The sequence below is a fragment of the Gouania willdenowi genome, chromosome 17 (assembly GCF_900634775.1).
Source record: "Gouania willdenowi chromosome 17, fGouWil2.1, whole genome shotgun sequence".
Classification (NCBI taxonomy): Eukaryota; Metazoa; Chordata; class Actinopteri; order Blenniiformes; family Gobiesocidae; genus Gouania; species Gouania willdenowi.
Window position 1 is genome coordinate 27,443,612 of NC_041060.1, and position 24,762 is coordinate 27,468,373.

General features: G+C 37.2%; 2 protein-coding genes across 2 annotated transcripts; one reads left to right on the forward strand and one right to left on the reverse strand.

The window, feature by feature from the left end:
- The first annotated feature begins 7,862 nt into the window (after nt 1-7,862).
- parla (presenilin associated, rhomboid-like a) lies at nt 7,863-18,194 on the forward strand. The gene is given in 12 exon segments (XM_028472279.1): nt 7,863-7,920; nt 7,923-7,941; nt 11,167-11,350; nt 11,421-11,525; nt 11,607-11,739; nt 11,817-11,912; nt 13,018-13,142; nt 13,144-13,168; nt 14,895-14,965; nt 15,061-15,162; nt 15,794-15,891; nt 17,686-18,194. Coding segments are annotated over 12 exon segments (1,251 nt in total). The 3' UTR covers nt 17,921-18,194.
- Nucleotides 17,678-23,340, reverse strand: extl2 (exostosin-like glycosyltransferase 2). Its single transcript, XM_028472085.1, is given in 13 exon segments — nt 17,678-18,690; nt 18,692-18,818; nt 18,820-18,920; nt 18,923-18,953; nt 19,057-19,099; nt 19,102-19,171; nt 19,687-19,757; nt 20,968-21,149; nt 21,151-21,181; nt 21,184-21,205; nt 21,208-21,350; nt 21,353-21,400; nt 23,319-23,340. Coding segments are annotated over 13 exon segments (1,032 nt in total). The 3' UTR covers nt 17,678-18,549.
- Between the last annotated feature and the right edge of the window lie 1,422 nt (nt 23,341-24,762).

A 24,762-nucleotide genomic window follows, 5' to 3' on the forward strand; every position in this document is an offset into this window, starting at 1 on the left:
GGACTACCTGCCACAGCGCCAGCCGAAGCACATGAGGGTCGTACCATTTGCACTGTTTTAAATGGGGTGGTTGCTAGGGAAATTTACCCTAGCCCTAACCCTTTGTTACACTAACCCCTAACCCCAACCCCTAACCAAAAACATGTCAACATGGCTCCAAAGGTGTCATAATTTAGCAAATGACACTTAATGACAGCCTTCTTGACACCTTATTTATGCTAATGACAGGTGTCATGTCATAATAATGACAGCGTAATGTCAGCCTTTATGTATACTTCAAATAAAGTGTTATCAAAATGTCTTATCATAGGGGTGGCCCTTGACTTCCAGGTGTACCTGATGTTTTCCGTGTGGAGCTTGCATGTTCTCCATATTTCTCACACAGTTTAAAACATGTAGCCTAGTGCAGTGTTTCTCAAATGGGGTATGTGTGCCCTCGGGGTACAAGATGGCATTACAGGGGGTGAGTGGAAGAAGACCAAATGAAAGCATTAACACTATGGGATTTTATAAACTATATTTTTAGTTTAAAATGATAATCATAATATTGATGATGGAAATTATCTTGATTAGAACATGAACTGAAAATACAAGTTCCAGGCTTGGTTCCACGCCAGGTGGGAGAGGAACAGAAATAATAAAAACTATAGAAATAAATCTATTCAGGAGAACCCAGAAACTGTTTCATCCACTTATTTACTACATGATATTCTTTAAAATGTGTTATCACTCATGCATTCCATAATTTTGCTCTATAGTTGTTTTTTCGTAAAATTCTGAGGAAAACAAAATGAGCTCTATCTTACATTATCAAATAAGAAATGATAAAATCAAATAAGAAACTCGCACACAAGAAATGGGTAACAGTGTCTGTTGCCTGGTATAAAATAGATAAAACCACAATCACGTTTTAAACCCCAAAAAACAAATAAATTAACCATAAAAAATAAATTAAATCAACCGATCAATATCTAATAAATAAAATCGTTACAGTTGTATTTTTGAGGGAAACACAAAAGGTTTTACACAAAGTCATTGTTACACATTTTGTGGTTTCTTTGAATAATCCAATGCACTGCTGTATACCTTAAAAATATTCAAGAGGAAGACAGGAATTAATTTAGCTGAGTTTAGCGATAAATGCCATAATAGTCCAAAAAAATAATTAACAACATGCCTTTTCATAGCGTACTAAATATCCAGTGTTTATTTTCTTCCCGCGACCCTGTAAAAAGGAACAAGCGGGTCAGAAAATGGATGGATGGATGGTTTATTTTCTTATCGTAAAAGGCAGTAACACACTTCTAATTATAGGCCTAGCCCTATACATTAAACTTAAAGGGGACATATCATGGTTTTAAATCCTTCCTTTTTACATATAAATCATACAGTTGTGGTCTATATAAAGCGGAACTGCAATGCTTGGGTCTGAATTCCTCATTATTATAGCTCCACAGGCCCCTTTTCTACCCCTTTTCTAATGTGCTTCTAAGAGCAACTCGTTTTGGTGCGGTCTCTTTAAATGCAAATGAGACACTCCATACCCCGCCCCCTCTTCAGGTTCAACTTCACCCTGCTCGGCCATTTTTGTAGTTTGATAGAAGAGATACGGCTATGTAGCGGCGCAGAAAAAGTTTATTCACACGTTATTTACACAATGTCAACAACAGAAGACTTGTCCATCCAGCTTTACATGTTACAGCCAGAGTCGGACCCAGCGGAGCGAGATGAAAATGAAGATGATGAACCTGCAGAACCCAAACAAGTGAGCTAACACAAGCACCGAGCTAACGCTAGCGCCAAGCTAACGTCACGAAATGCATTTTAATACAGTCTTTTCAAAGACAAAAAACGGCAAAATGAAATGACTAATGAAAACTTTAGACTTAAATTAAACCACGTAGGCCATATCATCAAGGATCTAAAACGAGCACACAGCGCTAACATATGAAGACGGTGCAACTGCTAATGCTAACAAAACAATGACAGGGACGTCTTATCATCACACTTTTTAGCGTTATTTACAGCTTACCAAAGTGCTCTGTTCGTCGTCTCCAAAGATAGAAAGAATTGAACCCTCAATCAGACAAAGTCTTTCGGCAAATCCTTCTTTATACTGGCGGAGGTTGCTGAAGCAGTCATCCTTGAAGTGCTTCGCTTACACAAAAATGACTTTACCCACAGATGTGGGTACATTTCCGTGAAAATAAAACTCAACCAAGCACTTCGAAAAGGTTCTGATGCTGGGAGACGGTGTAATGAAGCGTGTGGGTTACTACATCCAACAACCCAACATTTTGACTTATCCTCTCGTAACTTCTGCATCCTGGAGCTTGGACTACGAAATAAAAGCGAGAAATAAAAATGGCGGATTGCTCGAAGTGTTGGGCCTGGAGTTGATGTCTTAATTTGGCAGTTCCGCTGACGTTATTGTTCAAAAAACGTAATAGAGAATCGAAAAATCGAAACAGATTGAAAAATATGACCAAAACAGAATATAAAGATATCAACGGAGCACCTGAAGAGATTAATTTGAACTTTTCTGTGCTTCTAAACAATCTCAATATACATCAAAATGCATTTAAGGGCTAAAGAAGTGGATTTAGCATGATATGTCCCCTTTAATACATTGTTGAATAAGTTATTAACTAAATCTAAACTAACTCATTTTGACCAAACTTTTCTGATATCACCTTTTTCTTTATGTCAGGACTAAGGGTGGAACAATATATTGTGCTTCAAAATATTGCAATATTAAAATGTCACAATATATATCACCGGTGGTATCAAGTTAGTTACCACATTCGTCACAACTTGTGACAGCAGTTTTTTTATATACTGATATCCTACATTTTTTAGAGGACATTGGAGATACAAACAGGTTGATGTAAGGGCCCCTTGGGGCTAATGGGGCCTAGTAAAAAACCTATAGGGAGAAACACTTATGCAAGCAATGAATTACATTATGTTAAATACTACGACAAAATATCTTAATGAATATCAGTAAGTATACCAAGATTTACTCGTTGATAGCATCACTAATGAAGGATTCAACCTGTATTTCTTAGTCCCCTGCTAAACTGGAGCAGGATCTGAGGCCCCATGCTGGAAAAGAAAGGCAGGGACTCATTGATGCAAAATGCTTCTTTGGTAAATGTCTCACTAACTAAACCCAAAAACTTAAAAACATCCAATTTAAATAAATCCTAACATTGTCATTGAACATGTGTGTATTGTCACGAGACTTGACCTCAGGTGAGTCTTCAGTTGACAGATGTTCATGAACCACAGTCTGTTGTTGACATTTGTGCCAAACAATGTCTATAAAGCATAAAATGTTAACAAATCTATTTTAGAGCTTGCAGTTTGTTTCCTTGCAACCCTTCGGAACCATTCCCTAAACCGCCCTTCCCTGTCTCTCTAAATGAGCCTTCCAACAGACCCCTTACATGTTGATGTTTTTGCATATACCCAAGTTAGGTCGGTCAGAATCTGCAGTAGTTTCAATCAAATGTCTGATCTAATCCTCGACTCTTCAATCTGTTTCTATCCTCTCTATTAATCATAATAAAAATTTTTTTTTAATTATTTCATTGATCACATTTTTTTTTTCAGTGTCTATTGCTTTCCCCAGAGGGCCTTCACACTCAGGAAGAACGAACACACCCTGAAGAAAAGCTTAGGCCTACATTTGAACCTATGACCTTCTCGCTGTGACACAGCATCACTAACTCTGCAAAATGATATTTTGCAGAGAAACATTAATATTTTATGAGCATTTGTAATCGATACTTGTATTGTCAGCATGTGATGCCGTTGTGAGCCTGCATTTCTGTTGGATACAGTGTTTAGCAGCCACAAAGACTAATACAGAAAGATCTAGAGCTGTGGTTCTCAAACTTTTCAGGTCGCAACCCCCAAAATAAAGGATCCAGAGACCAGGGACGCCCACTGTAGCTGAAGGTGGTCGAACACAGACATGAGCATTGAAGAACAGTCATGTGGAGACTGGGCCATCTATAAGGAGAAATAAAGGAGAATGATTTTTGGGGCCCATCCATAAAGTCAGCAAAATGATGGTCATTGTTATATGAATCTGTGATGACCACATTTATTTATTTGAATAATATTTGCTGTCATCCAGGAAGTTTATTATTATTTGCACTGTAGTGTATAGTCAAGATGTAAATCCTTGTTTTAATCAGAAATAAAAAAAGTAGTAAAAAAAATGGTGGAAAAGGTGTGAGTTTAAAAACCACAGAAATTGGTTAAAAATTGCAAATTACAGTGGCCAAAAAAAGACAGAAAAAGTGGTAAAAAGAATTGTCAATATTAGAACAATATTATTATTATTATTAGAACAATTAGTAGGAATAATTTGTTTAAACTGTGAAAAATTGGGCATGACAAATCATGAATGTGGTTGAATAAGTAAAAAATATGGTCAAAAGAGGTTAAAAGTGACAACAATTAGGTGGGAAAAGTGGTGGAAAGGGTTTAAAAGTGCTTAAAATTTCTTGAAAGTGGATTTTTTTTTTTTTTAGAAAAGGCATTTAAATTTGATGGAGAAGTGACAGAAATAGGAGTAACGTAGCAAAATACATTAAAAGGATCAAAAATATGGCTAAAAAAAAAGAGATGAAAAAAGGTTGAAATGTGGCAAGTTTGGAGAAGTTGCAGAAAAAGGGTAAAAGAAATAAGCAAAAATTGAAAATGTTCTTAGTTTCTTGAAGGCATCTGGCAACCCACTCCCAGTATCTCGCAACCTCAAATTGGGTCCTGACCTCAAGGTTGAGAACCCTTGATCTCAAGAACCAACAAATGTTCTGTATTCAAACTGCAACATTATGGATGCGTATGAAAGGGTGCTGTTCACACAGGTGCCTCTATTGTACTTTAAACATTCCAAAAAATATAGAACGTTTAAGAAAGTTTTTAATTGATTAAATATGGATAATTAAATGGTATAGCTGATCAGCTATAGTTGGCCCTTGTCTTTGGGAGTGCATTTAGGTCTGTTAATTAGCTGCAGGTGGCTACACAGTAATCAAATGACCACAGAGGTTTAAAATAAAAGCAGGATGTGGTGGTGGGGGGTGGAGCATGGCATCTAACTGGCACATTGATCAGTGTCTGCAGAAAGTGATGTCTCAGCACTCTGATGGGGCGCTATGACAACAGCTCCTGTTTCCTGTGACCATATAAAAAGAATGGGGTGCTGGTATTACATTGTGTGCTGAAACTCAAGCTTCAAGGCCGAATAACATCCAGCATCATGCTGTACGTCTGCCTATTGACCCAAATCACAGCACAGGAGGATATCATCGTTCCTTTAAGGACAGCTGATTGCTCATCCTGCACAGACGAGTCGACCACTTGCTTCTGTTTCAGGTGTCACACACTTCCTGTCACGTGGCTCAGGCAATTGCTGGTGACAAGCAAATCCTTGGCTGGCGTCAGCTCACAGCGAATCAATGAGAAGACCTGAAAGAGGACACCTCTGCTGGGAAAATGAACTTCATTGATCAGAAGAGAACCAAAAGTCCTCCACACGGGCCCAAAGAGAGATGAATGTGTATGTGTCGGTCTGCATTATTGTTTGTGCTGTTGATTAAAGACCAAAGCAGTTCACCGCTCACTAAACTATTTATAAATGTCACCCTTTTATTCAAAATATTCCTCTTTCTCCTTGGTTCATTCCCTCCTTCTCTCTTTATATGTCCTCCTCTTAACTGCTCTCATACATCTGTGTCCTCTCTGCTACACACCTGGACCCAAAGGATATCATCTGACTGTCCTTGGTCCACAATGTCACAGGTATATTGCTCCTCTTTCTTTGCTTATTGTATCGCCCAACCCCTTTCCTCTGTATGATTGCATCATTTACCTGCTGGAGTGAAATTGTGCTTCAGCTAGGATAAATTACTCTTTAGTGTACTAGCTTTCTTTAGTTTTCTTAGTTATAGTTTCCACTCGTTCATTACTGAGATTTTTGACGTTATATGTTTCAGAGGTGTAAAGATAGATCCTACTCAAGTAGAAGTACTGTTGCTTGATGGAAATTGTACTCAAGTGCAAGTAAAAATGTAGCTCAATGAAATAGTACTCAAAGGAAAAGTTACTTGTTACCTTCAACCCACACTTTTATTTTTGGTAATAAATCTTGCCACGGTTCCCTTGCACACAGTAAACATTTCATGTATAAACTTAAAAAAGAAGACACCAAATCTTGCACAATTGGAACTTAATTTTTTTTCCACAAAGGTATTTCCATGAAATAAAAGGTTTGCCAAAATTTACAATTTTTAAAAAAAAAATTTTTTTTTTTTAGATAAAATAACGCCAATGAATTTGATTCAAAATAGACTAATTCTCGGGCTCTAAGTAAAACAGCGCCATGCCAAATGTGCCACATGGGTAACAGATCAATAGGTAGAAATCACAACCTGAACCAAAAAAAGTGGCTGGGTATTGATCAGAAATGGCACGACTAAGAACATATATGGATCATCTTCAACCTGAGGTCAGCAGTTTATGAAATGGAAATTTAAAAAAAGTAATCATAAAAAAATTATTTACTCAGGGTGTAGAAATGTAACTTAATACTTTGCTTTTTTAATGTACATAAGTACAGGTAAAATTACTGAGGGAAAAAGTACAAGTACCTATTAAAGCAACTGAGTTACAGTAACTTGAGTACTTATAATTTGTTACTTTCACCTCTAAAATGTTTTTATGCTTCGATAAACAAAACCAGTGCAGTAGAGCAGATATTGCAGCATAGTGGAGCCTCATTCTGCAGACACTGCAGTGCAGCGCTGCTCACTGTCCATTCCAACTTGTCCACCTATTTCTGGAGTTGTGAGTCTGTGGAAAGTTTGTAAAGCTTGTCCAGATGCCAAGAGAACCTCTCAATGTCACCAATAATGCTGAGCACATTTGCTTTGTTTTTAATAAACACATTTCATTTCCTCCCCATCAAGAGATGTTCCTTTTGTTACTTTTTTTCTGAATATCTTGTGTCCTCATGTAACATGCAGGGGAAAAAACAAGTCAAGATAATACAGCCTGACAAGCAACTTTAATGAGACAATGATACTGAATGTGGGACAGTAGGAGGCTGTCAGTGACCACTGTTGTTGTTGTTTTATTTATTTGTTTGTTTTTAGCAAATTATCATACCTAGACATTATTATCTATTTGATTTTTTTTTTTTTTTTTGTCTTTTCAAAAGCACTTAAAACATAGCGGGAGTATTAACACACTGCATATTTTATTGCTAAAATGTATTATTTGCTTCCAAGAGTAACAGCTTATTTTAGAGATTTCACAACCATCTGTGTGTTCTATTTTATTTATTTATTTTTTACATTTTAGGTAGATAGAATTTTTATAAATTGTTCCATTTCGAAACTTTATTTCCTTATTATGTAACTTATTATCTTCCATGCTTTGGCCGCTAGAGGGCAGTGAAGTGGCCTAACGAAGATGTAGCACATGCACTGGTAATAATAATCTTTATAAACAATATGACAACAAACTATCACAAATAATGAGCACTGACTTTTTTTTTTACACACGTCATATTTTAATATTTTAAAATCATTTAAAAATCGATTTCCTTTTTTTTTTTTTTTTCCTTACTTTTTTTTTTTTTTTTTTTTTACAAATTGCTTCTAGAATGTTTCCAGAAAAAAGTAACCGTCCATGACTGATGGGAGAAAAAAATAGAATGTAATGTAAACTATATTTGATAAAAGCATTTGTGCCGAAATGTGGCTGTAAAAAAGAGTCCGAGGGTCCGTGAACGTAGCATGAGCTTTAACCTGGCAGTGGGCGGGGCTTCAGAGGTCATCACAAACATGGCGTGGAGAGGAGGCGTACTGGAATGGGCCAAAACACAATTCATTCGATCGCAAAATGCACCTCACGGAGCTCCAGGTGAGAAGGACAAACTCAGCGCAGAAACCAACCTCGGTACAAACGGAACGGACACTAGGACCTTGTGTGTGTGGGTGTCCACGAGCTCCGTATGCTTATCTAACTGTTCTACTGTCATTGACTCACATCTATGTGAATTACGTTCAGGATGCTTCTGTTAATTATCTATAGTGTGTTTGTATCTTGTTTTATTAACACACTGTAGTGTGTTCTGGCTTTTTCAATACGTATCATGGTTTTTAACTAGAACGCAGTTGGAGGTGATTTGTCCAAAATATGGTCTGCGGTCCCCCCAAAAAACATGTGTCATACAGTGAAAAAAAGAAGTCTCATTGACATACAACACACCCTCAGAGGTTTGGGATTAGGATTTATCCTAAATCTACTGGGATTATCTCCCATCATCGGTAGAGAAGATGGTAGAGTTGGCCGATTTTATCCTTCACCGATTAATCGACATCAGTCAATATCGCACAATAATACTGATGTATTCATTTTTATACCACACTTACAGTTTGCACAAGTTTTCCTTTTAGTGTTCATCAGTGGTTTTACAGTTCTTATGTTGACAGTGTTACTCATTAAAGTGACTTTTTTTAATTCATGAATGTTTTGCTTCTGTCTTGAATCATATTTGGGGGTATTATAAGAATGTGTGTTCACGTACAGTAGATATCCTGTATATGTCATGATCAATGTTGTCATTTAATATAGACATTGTCAATAGTTCTGGACCTGGACCTCAGACAAGTCCGACTATTGTTTTGGCACTTCCTGTGTGCGTGCGCAGTTCCGTCTCAGTCTGAGGCGCGAGACTTAAGGACGTTTTGTTCTGCTGATGTGGGTTCGAATCCCACTTCTTACATATATATATATATATATATATATGTTTTTTCATTTTAACATATTTAACATGACAAATTTAACTTTTAATAATATATATACGAAAACAAAAGAAAAATTTTAGGGTATTTCCTGGGTTAGGGTTAAATAAAAGTGACCAAACTATATCTAGAAGGACACATGTCCGGCAGTAACGGAACTACGGCGTTCGGCTTACATGCGGACGCATGCGCACAGGAAAGTGCCGGAACTATAGTCAGGATTGTCTGAGGTTTGGGTCCGGACCAATAGCAACAGCCTTTAATATATTGGCCGATATATCGGGTATCGGTCGATATATCAGCTTTTTAGAACCCCAGTATTGGTATCGGCCCTAAAATTCCCATATTGGTTGAGCTCTAGAAGATGGATTGATTTATTGGCTGACCTTACCTCAATGATTAGCACATTTTAATTCACAGCTTTAACTTTAACATTCAAATATCCACTATTAGTTTTACTAACATTAGTTTATTATCTCATACCTTTACTGAACTGTCTGAGTCATTTCAGGTTTTATACATTAAGGTATTAAGTTGACGTAACGCTGGTGGTCGAGGGCTCGTCTTCTGATCATGAGGTTGTAAGTTCAATCCCAGTCTATATATACCTGTCTACGTGTCAAAGTTGCTCCCAGTGGTTGACCAGCATCTTGCAGTCGTGTGAATGGATGAATGAGTTGATATTGTAAAGCGCTTTGGGTTACTTCAGTGTAGGCATAAAAGCATCATTAAGTGTCCTTCATTATCCTAACCCCTAAACCTGGGTTGGGCTTAATTACATTTTTCAATTATAATTAAATTGCAACTCAATTATGATTACGGTGACAGGCATATTTTTTCCAATTACAATCAAATTTCAGTTATATTTTCCCCCCTGAAAGTCAATTATAAACAGTAAATGATAAATGGACTAGATTTTCTATAGCACTTTATCCCCACACTGAAGCAGTCTCAAAGCACTTTACATATCAGTGCATTCACCAATCACTCTCACATTCACACACCAGTGGGACAGGACTGCCATGCAAGGCGCTAGTCGACCACTGGGAGCAACTTAGGGTTCAGTGTCTTGCCCAAGGACACTTCGACACATAGTCAGGTACTGGGATCGAATCCCCAACCTCTCAATCAGAAGACGACCCACTACCACCTGATCCACGGTCGCCCACATAATTCGTTATAATTACGTTCTCAATTACTAAAATTCAAATTCAATTAATCACAATTACTGAGGCTGAAATCAGTAACCTGTTAGCTTTCTGTTAGCATCTGATAGCACCATGGTAACGGGTCAGTTGTCTCCCATGTTTTAAATCAGCTGTAAAATACACTAAACAATATTATCTATCATTCAATGTGTTTCTCATCTCTTGGTGTGGGTGTCTGAGCCTTTTTTCTGTCAGTATACTCATTGATCATTTTTTTCCCCTTTGAATAATATAATGGTATCAACAGTAAAAAAATTATTTTTTAAAAAATACATTTTTATGCCTTACTATGTAGCATTATCTCTGAAATGTGGGTGTTTTTCTTCTTTTTATTTTTATTTTTATGCCTTACTGGATTTTTGCTCCAGTTTAAGTGTGCTCATCATATTTGATGAGTCTTATGATAGCTTTATCTCAGAAAAAAAAATCTAATTTTTTCTAGAATTTCCAATTACAATTAGAACTGACCCCAACCCTGACCCTAACCTACCTAACTCCACATAACCTAAAAAATGCTAACATAGCTCCAAAGGTGTCATATTTTAGCTAATTACACTTGATGACAGCCCTAATGACACCTTATTTATGCTAATGACACATAATGACAGCGTAATGTATCAAACTTATGAAGTGTGACTCTTTTTGAAATGTGCTTGAATGAGCTCTACCTACTGTACCTACTAGAGCTACACGATTATGGCCAAAATTACATTCACAATTATTTTGATCCATATTGTAATCACGATTATTATCACAATTATTTATCATGTTAGGGAAACATCTGTATTTCTTTTGCACTACTTTTGAAAAAACAAAGGTTTACAGTGCAAAATGAAGCTTTAAATAAAAAATTATCCAAAAACAAAAAAGAAATTAACTGAAGAATTTAAAATGTTCTACGTGTTGACTGATTAAATACACGATTACAGTGCTATCACGAAATGCAACTCATTGGAAACAATTACAGCTCACAGCTCTCATCAATCCACTAAATGACACAAAGCTACCCGCGTTGACTAATGGTTGAGTGTCTGATGCAGCAGAGCCCAAAAATGTGATGAATTGTGCAGCCCTACTAGTTCATACAGCTTTGTCTCAAGTGACCTTTAATGGCTTTTATTGCCTTTTGACAGACTCAACGTCTGCAACCAGCAGAGATGTGGCTTCCGTCGAGAAGCCAAGAGAACGGAGACAAAGAAAAGCAATTCCACCCAGGAACCAAACAGCGCTTCCTCTGAGACGAGCACCTCGGGGCCCCCACCTATCCCCAAGGTTCCCAGGCCATCACTTCTCAGGCCACTGATGTTCACAGTGGGGGTAGGCCTCCTGTTTTTACTTTTATTCTCACCCTGGTGATGGCGTAGGTCTTTGTCTGACTCCATGTCAGTTTACAGGCTGCTCCTTTGGTACAGCCGCCATTCTTCAGTACGAAAGCCTCAAGTCCAAAGTTCAGACTGCCAAAGATGAAGAAAGGCAGGAGAATGTTGGACAGGTGAGGTATATTTAAACCAGGCTCTTCTGGTACTGTCAGATTGTTTTTATGGTTTAATGAGATGCTTCCATTCATCAAAAGGGCTCCCAGGACATGGCTTACTGGCATAAATGGTGGAACCAGCTGTCCAGCTTCCAGCGACAGCTCATCCTCCTGGTGTCTGTAGTGGATGACTTCTGGAGCAGCCTCACAGAAGGACAGAAGACCGTCACTGGTAACTCGTTCATTCCTCAGCTATTCATTCAGTTATGATCTTTAATGTTTCAGCTTGTGTTGACACTGTTTTTCTAGGCATTATCGCGGTCAATGTCGCAGTCTTGTGTTGCTGGCGGATCCCTTCGATGCAGAGGATGATGATTAGATATTTCACATCCAACCCAGCTGCCAGTGAGTTCTCCCTCATTCTGTTTGGACACTGGCCATGGTTACATGATGTTTTTTTTTTTTATTCGGAATTAGTTATTCCGAATTAAATCATTCGGAATTGAAGTGTTCTGCTTTGTGTTTACATGGAAATAGTAGTTCTCAAACTGAGGTTTACATGGAAAACCAGTTTATTTGGATTTAGATAATTCTGCTTTAGGTCTGGGGGTTGGGAAGGCTCTGATTGGACAGGGGGCGAACGTGACAGATCACGTCTATCAGGATAAACACACAACAAACCTTTTATTGTCGGCTATAACACAGACGACCACACATGAGAACTGTTTTCACTTCTATTTTGATTGTAGTTTTGAAGCAACAGCTCGACAATAACACATGGTTTTAGTTTAGACCACGGAGCGGAAGGAGATAGGAACTAATCACTGGTAAAAGTCTGGAAAATAATCACCAGGAATAAATATTATCTCCCTGGTAAAGACAGTAGCTCTAACAACTGGGAAAAAGATAAACTGGTGATATTACAGTCTGTACATGCAGTACGGGGACGCATTTACTCCGCCTCCGGGTCCTAGTGCCTGCCGCCCGGTGAAGCCTCTTCAGTTTATCACGTTCACCGAGGTCTGTGTGTCTTTAATAAATCCGTGTGTGTCCGTGTGAAAGTTTGCATGTTTATGCCTCCGTCCATCCACTCTTTTCATTATATCCATGTCTTTTAAGGCTCTTATTAAATAGTCTCGGTTCGAGTCAGGGCGCCGCCATCTTGGATTATGTTGTCACCAGTGCGTCATCGCCGCAAGTCACGCAAAACGATACGAATGAACTTAAAGTGGCTTTAACCAAGTTAGGTGTTTACAAGAAAGAGGAATGATCTAATTTGGAATTAAAATCAGAATAAACCAGTCACTTAATGCAGATTTAGGTTTAATTTTGAATTAAATTAGCTTTAGGAGTTGTGTGTTTACAAGGTCAGGTTAAAGAGGAATGAACTTTTATTCTGCTTTAAAGAGGAATTAAAGCTCCGATGTAAACATGGCCAATGAACACAAAGCTTTAAAAAAAGCCTCATTAATACTTTTTCTTCTTCTTCTGTTACTTCCTACTTCATCAGAGACACAATGTATCCCCATGGTTCTGTCCTGCTTCAGCCACTACTCAGTAATCCACATGGTGGCCAACATGTATGTCCTATGGACATTCTCTTCCGGAATCGTTTCTCTATTAGGAAAACAACAGTTTTTTGGCCGTCTACATGTCTGCAGGTGAGTCCCACAAACTCTAACCTCATGGGTTTTTTCAAATATAATTTTTCTATGAGAAGCACTTTCAAATGTATATATTTATTTATTTGTTCCTTTCATGAAAATGCAAAGCAACATAGATTAATACATCAAATAATATCATAGTCCAAATGAAACATTTCCATGATTGTAAGGAGCAGTAAGAAGAATAAAATTCTCATATTTCTGCCCCTTAAAGGGATTATTAAATAAGACTTTCATAAGACCCACAGAATATTTTGTACTATGACAATCTGACACCAGATTCTGAAACATTAGACTCTCTACCTTCATCAGAAAAAATTATTTTGTTTTTAGCTTGTTTTGTTCTTCCGTAATCAACAGTTGGATAGAGTGAAGTTTCACACAAATCACCAGTTTGTGACAAAAGGCTGAGAAAAAACGGCCTATTAGTGACTTTGAAGCTTTTTTTGTTTTGTTTTTTTGCTTTAGCAACACCTCAACATTAGCTTCTGTCTATAAAACTACAAAAACAACACTGACCAGGCTTTTGATGGTAACATTATTATTAGGGGTGGGAACCTCACGATACAATACACGATATGACGATACTGCGATTATTGATATATTAGTCACAAATCAATCTTTCATAATCTATGACATAACAAGAAAAAAAAATAGGTTTTATATCTCTGAAAGACAATAAATTGAAAAAGTGTCCTATGAACAGTGACATTTCTGTAAATAAGTGTCAACATACCAATGTAAACAAATAAGTATCTCCAATAGTGCTTTCTGTAAACAAAAAATAGGGTCTTTCTTACCAGTGACACCATTATAGTGTAATATTCCAGTAAACAATACATTGGTTCATTCAACAAACAGTGACAACATTTCTATGAAGACCTACCTGTACATTTTAGTGAAAAAGCAAAAAAGGTTTTGAAAATAATAAAATAAATCTTAAATCGATACTTGGCGCGAGCATATCGATCGTGCGAAAAAATATTGTGATATATCGCCATATCGAGATATCGTCACACTCTTTATTATTATTATTATTATTATTATTATTATTATTATTATTATTATTATGCTATCTGGGTCAGAGTTGTATGGATTTCTTACTGTATTTTGGCCGTCCTCCAAGTCTCTCCCTCCGTCATTGTCCACACACGCCACTTCCACACAACAAAATAAGTAATAAAAGTATGTATGATTTGTGCTGATATCGTATCGGATCAATATCGGTATCGGCAGATACGCAAGGCTGAAATATCGGTATAATATCGGAAGTGAAAAAGTTGTATCGGGACATCCCTAATAATTGGCTTTATATTTGATGTCAATCTCTAGTTTTTTTTGGGCAGACTACAGATTTATTTATTTAAAACATGATTTATTGTCACTCAGCATCATATATTTCCAAAATTTCACATTATTTGTAAGCACTAAAGGTCCTACTTCAGTCTGGAAAAAGCCATGTAGGAGCTTAGAAAACAGGATTTGTTATGGCTATGTGATCTTCAGTGAAAAGTTAGTTAATATAAATTGAATGGTAAAAATGAATGACAAACCATTACCATATTTGTATTTGAATTGACCACAGGTGTCTTCGTACTTAAAGATTTGTACCCGAGTTGTAGACAAAGTGAAAGGCCTCTGATTGAGCCTACAATCTCTCCCAGTCCCAAACCTCTTTGGATGCAGTAAAGCCAGTATGACATTGTGACCTGTTTGATTCCAGGTGTGATTTCCACCATGGTCAGTTACATCTGTAAAACAGCTACTGGCCGTTTCTATCCATCATTAGGAGCTGTATGTATATTTTCTCTTTTTTTTTTTTTTTTTTGCTATCATTCTTTTCCTTGTTGGAACTGGAGTCCATGTTCACCTGTGACCTTATGATGCAGTCAGGTGCTGTCATGGCAGTTCTTGCAGCCGTCTGTACGAAGGTGCCAGATGCTAAACTGGGTATAATCTTTCTTCCCATGGTCACTCTGACAGCAGGAAGTGTAAGTAATCCACACTTTGTGCTGTGTTTGCTCTATTGTTTGGGAGGGAGACTTTTTTCTGTTACAGCTTTTAGCATTTATTTTTCACTCTTAAAAAAAAGAACAGGTTTATGAATGAGTGAATGCATTTGCATGCATATCTGAATTAAGGCTGAACGATTAATTGCATTTGCGATATCGCGATATAAAACGTGATTTTCGCAAAGGCTGCAATATTTTTTTTCTTCTTCTTTTTCTTGTCCTGTTAAGTTCAGAGTGTTTAAGAAGTGCAGTCCAGAAGTTAGTTAGCTATGGAGTTAGAGGTGAAGCCACAGATTTGTTTGCTTTATTGTTGTAATCTGTGCTTTAAAATTTATATTTTATATCTATTTAAAGTTTAAATAAATCTGAAATTGTTTATTATGAAAAAGATTGATTTATTGCGTGTGTTCATTGAAAAATACATGACAAGAGGCCCTTTAAAAAAAATAATTGCATATTAAATTGCAATACTGAGGGAAAAAAATCGCAATTAGATTATTTTCCTAAATTGTTCAGCCCTAATCTGAATGCAGAGAACATAAAGAGAGAGTCTTTCCTGGTGGACGTAAGTGCTAAAACAAAAAAGGGAATTGTGTGTCCTTGTGTTTAGGTTCTGAAAGCGCTTGTTGCCATGGATACAGCAGGGCTTGTACTGGGATGGCGGCTGTTTGACCACGCAGCTCATCTCGGCGGTGCTCTCTTTGGAGTGTGAGTTAATCACATAATAATCATTACTTTAAATATACTTTTCTATAGTAAATAGCTGTGAAAGTTTGCATCACATGGTCCCATGCTGGCTCTGAGCTTTATTCTGTCTGATGGGAGATGATGAGGTGTAAACCAGATGATGGAAAATGTATTGTAAAGACCTTAGAGGCTAAGTTTCTCCCAGTGGCTCCTTAAATTTAGAAACTGCTTGAATTTCTCAGATAGAGCAAATATCAGCAGAGTTACAGTCATTTAAATTAACATGTTCCCTAGATGCGTTCAGGGTCCCTGGGAAACCTGGACATTTTGATAAGTTTGTAAAATCCGGTGTGATGGTCTGTTTACCTGAGATTGATTATGAGCATGCGCACTACCGGAAAATGAATTTTTGCTACTTCCGCCATGCTGAGATTGAAAATTAAATTTCAAAGCAATGTGTTTGTATGAAAAAATATATGTTTTATAATTTATTCTATGCAGTTTTTTTTATTATTATTACATGTATTGTTTGTACAACAAATGTATTGTCTGCATGGAATAAATTAAAAAACATAAATTTTTTGATAGTTTTTTATTATTACACATGTTCTGTTAGGATAAAAATAAAGCACATGTTGGAATACACTTTACTTTTTAAGAATTTATTCTTCCTTTCACTAATTTCCCATGGCAAGCGTAGTGTCTCATGCAGCAATCTCAATACCAATAGAAATAGTTTATTCTCCAAAAAAACATGATTAAAATAAAACTCAATATGAAAAGGAATAGTTTATCTATCTCTGTGCATGGCTAATCCAGTACGGGTACATACCTCCGTACTGAGGTAAACTCAGACCGTGGTCACCCTAGTGCAGTGTTTGTCAAACGTTTTTGGCTCAAGTTCCCCCTTTCTCTTATTTCTGAATCCAAGTACCACCTTTGTTCAACGACAACATTTTGCTTGGAAAACTATTTAAAAAACATCTATAGAGCATAATGATGGAATGAACAAGTGATAACACAACATTTTAAAAAATCTTATTTTATAAATAAGTGGAAATAAACTGTATTCAGTGCAGGGGTTCCCATCCTGTTTTGGATCGTGACCCCATTTTGATTTTAAGATATTCTGGCGAACCCAAAGACATTTTTATATAGAGTTAATTTTTTATCATGTTTGAGCTCAGATTAGTTTTTTTGAACTGCATTTTAGTTTAACTAGATTTGTAGTTCACAAAGTGAAAGTATAGAAATACAGTTGTAATAAAATAAAAAAAAGAATAATTAAAACATTTCAAAAATGTATTTTAATTTCTCAGAAATTTCAGGCGACCCCCCCACATGGGGGTGAATAGATATATTTTTATCGTTTCCGGGCATTTCACGCCTTGGTGTGACCAAGACTGACACTTTATTTGTTAATTTTCCACTTTCTATCACGTACCCCCTATTGAGAAACACTGCCCTAACGTATAATCCGGTAAAGTTGTTCTTGTAAAGCCTGTCTGGTATGTTCTTTCTTTATTGAAACAATACTTTCTGGTAATTATTCCTAAACTATTGGACAGTTTGAAGGTTTTCTTTTAAATAAGGAAAGGTGGTAGGGTTGAGAATGGGGGGTTACACCCATGAAAACCTTATTATGATTCATATTTGATAGATTGAAGGATAAAAGTCTAAAGAAAATGATTTAACAAATGATTCATGTACAAACACTGCTGTAGGCCCTGATTTGAAGGATTTGGGGCTCCAAGATCCTTAGTTTACCACAAGCCCATTGTCTCGTTTTATTTTTTATCTTTTTTTTCTCCACAGTTGGTACGTGGCCTATGGACACAAACTCATTTGGAGGAAGAGGGAACCACTTGTGAAGATGTGGCATGACTTTCGTTCAAAAGGCCCAGAGGGGGTCCTGGACCACAATGAGACTGATAGAAAAACTTTGTTGGCAAACAACTGGAATCCAGTTTTCCACACATTACATAAGGACCGTTTTATCCACTGGGATGGAGGATCGGTTACTGGGTTTCCAACAAATATTACTAACTAAACATCCAAAGTCTGTTCTTAATTAAACACAATGAGCGACTTTGAATCTAAGCAGAAGTGTGAATTTACAGCCAAACTTTGTATTAAGGTTTCATATCTGCTGAAAGATGGATTTGTTTGTTTTTTTCCACTACCTCTTTAAGGCTTCACCAGCACGGAGAAACTGGAATTACTGTTGAGTGCTCTAAACAGGAACTAAACTATTAACACAAACATTTGTTTAGCAGATTACATGACAGATGACAAAATACAAATAAAGATGTTTTTATCTCTGGTGCAGTTTCATAGTGCAATTACAATAATATTAAAGATGTATCATTTCACATTCCATATGATACTGGCCAACCAACTTCTAATACTTAAAATATTCCATTGTTTTCGCTTAATTTAGGTATTTCAAAACAGAACAAAACTAAACGAAATAATGCATTAATCCCTGGATCAAATGCATCGATCGCTTAAACTTGTCAACTCATCCAGTCAGATAAATGATCAGTCACATACACAGAATATCTGTCATAAAAGAGAAAGTCTGCTGTCCATGTATCACAAGAATCACAAACTTCATATATGTCATTATAGCCATGGTGAAATGATCTACTATACATTAGTCTGTGCACCGGGACGTCCTTAGCCTCTGCTCTTGTGGTTGGCGTAGCTGGGGAAACCGAACTGGGAGAGCATGAGGTTGGAGAAGCAGAGCGGCATGGAGCCCTAGATGTTGGTCAGCCTGTTCAGACAGTAGGACCTCTGGAGGAGGTGCTCAGGGCGGGTGCCACATGCCCTGGTATCCACTGCTGGCGTCCTTCTCCAGGTTACGGAGGTCCACTGGTTTGACAAAGACTCTGAGGGGAGGCACATTGCTCTTTCCCTGTGTCGCTTCTTTAAGTCCAGCGCCACGCGAAGTTCACGGCAATGTCGTCACAGTTTTGTGTTTGATCGATTAAGTCGTGCACTGCTCCAGGTTGGTCCTGAAAGAGCTGCAGGAATCGACGATGGAAGGAAGGCGGCACCCAATCAAAACCATGGAGTATCTGCAGGAAGTGAAGTACACAGGAAAGATCTGATGTTTTAATGGGAGAAACTAAATGAAACACAGAAAAATGCTTCATCATGACAGAAGAAAAAGGAACGTACTTATCTCCTCCTGCAGTTTCTGGGTCCTGCAGTTCAAAGCTGCATAGCTGTACACGCCTTTTGGAGATGAAACATGTTTTCGAGGCACAAATCCAACAATCTGATCTGAGAATTGCTGAAATCAAAATATTTTGTGAGTAGAAGAATACAGTGTTTAAATAACTATATAGTTCAAGATCTCATAGGCTGCATTCACACTGCAGGCAAAGGGGCCCAAAATCTGATGTTTGGGGGCCAAGTGACCAGATCTGATTGTTTAAAAGCAGTGGGAAACGCTCAAATCTGACCCATAACAGATTTAGACCACTTTCATATGTGGCAAAGTTTGAAGGTTCATACCATAACTGCTCTATGTGTAAAAGCCTATCAGCACTGCAAAAAGCCAAAACGAAATATTTTCCTATCTTTTCCTTTTTCGTCATCCTCCTCTGCACCTGCTCCTTCATTCTCCAACTGCACAAAAACTTTGAGACAAATGCGAAAACGCACATGCGGGTCAGTTTGGAACCATAACCCGTTCACACTGGAATCTGATACAGGTCACATTTAAATGGTAATGTGAACGGCCTAAAAAAAAATCAGAACTGAGCATTAAGGCTTGCAGTGTGAACGTAGCCATAGATCAGTTACCTTCCAGACAGAGAAAGCAAAGATGATGTCAGGAACACTGAGCAGGGTGTCGTCATCCAGCATCAGCACAGCTAAACAAAAACATAAACCAAGTCATAATCTACTTTACAGATACACACACCAGGGTTGGGGCTCAATTACATTTTTCAGTTACAATTACATTTTCAATTACCTATGTTCAATTACAACTCATTACTATTACAGTGACCAGCATTTTTCCAATTACAAATAAATTACAATATTTTTTTATCCTCAGAAAGTTAAAGCAGAACTAAGTAACTTGTGCTTAGCGCTCCACTGTGGGGTCGCTATTTGTTATGTCACTGTCGTGACATACCCACACCCCCGCCACCTGCCCCACCCACAGCTACATGCGCACCTTTGCTCTCCCAGACGGTAACAACTGATCACTGAAAAAATGCTAATACACAGTGACACTAAGGGTGCTTTCACACATATAGTCCCATGTGACCATGTGAACAGTATGAGGAAGAGAGACAAGTAAAATAAATGAATGATGTGGGAGTGATACTGAGAGAGTGTGGATGTGTGTGTGTGATGTGTTTGTGTGCTGACGAAGTGGCTCTGAAGATGGATGGATGAATGGATGGATATTTGTGTGTGCGCTGCATGATGGAGCGCTGGCGTGCCTGTTGCGCAACACGCACACTGTCGTCGCGACAACAGTGTGTGTGATTGCTGTGTGTTGCTGCTGAGCTGTCACTGCATGGAGCTGCCTTCATTCCTCAGACAAAGGTCTTCGCTGCTATTTTTTTTTGCTGGCTTTGCCATGATAAAAGTTTGAGAAAAGTGAATTTGTAGAACACTGTGTGCAGCCACGGGGCTGGTCATAATCTAGCATTAGTTTGTATTGTATTGTATCATCTAATTTCTTCCTTATCTATTGGTTACCTTTAGAGGCTTCCTGATCAATGAAAATATAGGTTTTAATATTTATAGTGTGGGTGTCTGAGCCTTTTTTGTGTCAGAATACCACTAGATTTTTTTATGTTTTTAAATGGTAAAATGTGGGAAAGCTTGATATTAAACATATTTTAATAGTTGTTAACTACATATGTGTAGAACTGTACATAGAACTGTAACATGGTTCCTCAGTTTTGCCTTAAATTAATAATTGACAAGTTTTTAATCTCATTTCCATGATAATTACAATTACAAAGTCAATTATCTAAACTAAATTACAATTTAATTATGATTACTGACAGCAATAGATTTTTAAAATTACAATTATATTCACACCATAACTGTGCACGCACTAACCATCAGTATGAATCTCTGGGAAGGCCTGTAGTCTGTTACGCATCTGATTCCTTGTCTGCTCTTTGAACACCACTGGGACAGGATGAGGCCCAGTGAGTCCCACAGGCTTTACTGGTGCCCTGCTCTCCGACGTTGTTCCAGACATAATAACAGAGTGAAGATGAGGCACGCCTGGTAATGATCAGCAGTTTCAGTAAAATGTCAGTGCGATTGAAGTTTGGATGATGATGGTAACTTTTCCTCCTCTTGGCTTTGTACAATGTGGTCTCTTTGTGGTGGGGGCGGGGACCTGCGTCGCACTTCCCACAGCCCCATCGTGTCTTTGGTCCTCAGCCTGTGCAGCAGGGATGTCAAAGCAGCGCCAACAAGGAGGATCAGCAGACCGGCCAAACCATGTGGACTCGACGGAGACCAAAGCAGCAACGGGAACAGCCTGAATCACAAAGAGCTCAGATTAAAGGAAATAATCAGCAATAGTTTAATCACACTGTTAATGTTGGTTATCAGTGCCATTGCCACTCAGAGCATTGACGAGATACTCGTTATTTGCGCTTTTTCACGGTGATTACTAGAAAACACCCTGGCGGAGGTCCCTCATCAAAATCTAAGCTGTGGGGTGTTGTGGTGAACAAAACTGTGCCCTGAAGATGGCAGGTGATGGTGATGAAGAAGGTACAAAATAACCCCAGCCTGTGCGCCAGATAGCAAAATAATACGTGACACGTAGGAGGTAGCAGCGCACCTTTGGATGAGAGATCATCATGCTCAGCAGAGCTAAGAGGGAGAGGAGGAAAGGAGTTTATGAGACAGAAAATGGCGCTACGAACGAGAGTTGACGTTCTTAGCAGCGCACACTCGACCAGAGCATGTGTGGAACTCATGGATAATGTGGCGATGGTGAAATAAAAACAATAAAAAAAAACGCAGTGACACTCTGCATGTCCGGGAGGAAGAGGAAGTTATGTGTGTGCAGACTGACAGGAGAGAAACTTGGAGGAACACCAAAATACAGTAAGAAATTAACTCAACTCTGAACCAGATAGCAAAATAATAATAATTTTGCCATCAAAAGCCCGGTCTCAGTGTTTTTTTTTTTATTTTATTTTATATAAGGAAACAGATGTTAGAGTTGTCACTAAAGCAAAAAAAATAAAATAGCTTTAAAGTCACTGACAGGGTTTTTTTTTTTTTTTTTTTTTAACAAAAAGGCTTTTTTATCAGCTTTTGCTCTGAAACTGAATTATTTGTGTAAAACTTGCTCTATTCAACAGCTTATTACAAAAGAACGAAACGAGCCAGAAACAAATTTTTTTTTTTTTTTTTTATGAAAGTAGAGGCTTCAATCTTTCAGAATCTGGTGTCAGATTTCAGATAGTCATAGTAGAAAATATTCTGTGTGTCTTTAAAATCAGTCAAAATGCTGGCACTGAGGGGGGTAGAACATCTGAAAATGGCTGGCACTGAACGAGTTAATGACAGCTAATATTACAAGATTATTACAGAATGCACAAAACTATAATACTCAGGAGACTCATCTAAATGAGCGGTTCCCAAACTTTTTTTGCCAAAGCAGTATCTCCTTTCCCTTATTTCTGAATCCTATATCCTCCCTTTTCACACCAACGACAGCATTTTGCTCAGAATTAAAAAAAAAAAAACGATAGTGCAAAACGATGAAATTAATGAGTGATAACGCATATTTAAAAAATCTAACTTGTAATTAAGTGGAATTAAACAGTATTTAGAGTCTCATTAATAAATTTATTTCTATAGTTTTAATCATTTCTGGTCATCTGACTCTTGTTTTTTTTATTCATGTTTTAATCAAGATCATTTCCATCATCATTATTATGATTATCATTTTTAACTAAAAATAAATATTTATAAACCCCCCATATTTTTACTGCTTTCATTGTTAATGTTCCAGTCTTTCAAGTAGGGATGTCCCTATACAACTTTTTCTGATATGATACCGATATTGATCCGATATCAGAATGAATCATACATACTTTTATTACTTTTCTTTTTTTTTTAATGAATAATAAATACTTATTTTGTAGTGTGGAATGTTAGAAAAGGCTTGATAAAGTGATGTCACTCAAACAGAGAACAATAGTGAGCAACAGTAGGTATGAGAAAAACTGACCCATTATTATTAACCAATTGGTAACATATATTTTAACCTTCAACATAATATCTACAGTAATCTACTATTTAATAAATATGATTAAAAAAAAATTAATTGCAAAAAAAAAAAAAATACAAATTTGGAAATTTGAATCCTATATTTGTTTTCAGGCTGATATCGGACCGATATCGATATTGAATCGGACACCCCTACTCTCAAGTACCTCCTGTGATGCGTACCCCCATTTGAGACACACTGGACTAAAGCAGTGGTTCCCAATCTTTTTGTTCCATTTGCATTTTGGTCAAATCATGAGTACCCCCTCTTCATCTCAGTAGTACCCTCTCCATAATTTCAGATACTTTTTCACTTGTGGAACAGCGGTCTCTCATAAACCTTTAACTGTGTCTCCAACATTGGTTCCCTAAGGCTTCATCTACAAATTTAAAACAATTAATGTAATTTAAAGATTAATTATTGTTATTTTTTTAATAGTATGCAACTTCATGTGATTACTTCAATAGTAATCAAAAAACTAATTATTGTCTCCTATTGTCAGAAGTGTGACAAAATGGCCTCTACAGCATAAAAAACAATCCTGTTTCAATAAATTACAAGAAAATATAGTATTTTATCAAGTAATAATTTAATTATTAATTATGGAGAATTTGTTAAATAAAAAAAGCCTAAAAAAGATCTAGGATTATTTCCTGTTTTTTTTTTTTTTTTTTTTTAATTAATTGTCAAATCTGTCCGAGTAAACCCCCTGCAATGTGCTCCTGTACTGCTAAGAGTACACGTACCCCTGTTTGGGAACCTCTGGTCTAACCTAAGAAAAGTAAAAACATATATAATATATTGGATTGAAAAATACAGTAACTGATTCAGGTCAGCACAATCTGTTTACATCCTTTAAGAAAATGTAAGATATTCTAATTCTGCAAAGAGAAATCGAAATCAAAACGTGTTTTCAAATGAACAGAACAATTGTTTTAACATAAAGTTTCAGCAGGACATGACATAGCACCATGCCTTAGCCTACATTAGCATCACATATCAGAACATGTCGTGCATCATAACAAAAAACGAAGTGTTAATGTTACATAAAACCAGAGCCTACCTCATTTTAATGGCTCTGATAACGACCAAAAAATGTGATTTATGTTGTTTGTCCATGTCCGCTTGGTTGTGTCGTAGTTCTTTTTCTTCTTCTTTGGTTTGCATCACTTGTCATTACAACAGCACCACCCAGTGGTTATGAGTGTGACGGTGGTCTAATGAGAGCGGACTTTTGTCGAGCTTTAACTGTACAAAAAAAAAAGATAAAAAGACATTCCTATGGTATAACGCACTAACTGTTCTCTCCTTTGTTCCCCATTTAAAACCACAACGCTCCCCCATTAAACTTTAGCAACACACTGCATGCAAACAGTAAAACTACGTCCTATCACCAGATGACGCTGTTTTCGCTCATCATCAGAGATCCTAAAAGAAAAGAAGAGCTGTCAATAGATAACACTAGACAACCAAATAAGAGTGCTTTAGTAAGATTTTGTACACGCAGATAAAAAACAACGGACAGTAAAATAAATGTAAAAAAATTACATTTAGGGAAAGACTGTAGAGTAAATTAACGTGGTTTAGGCTAACCTAAAATACAGCTTGTT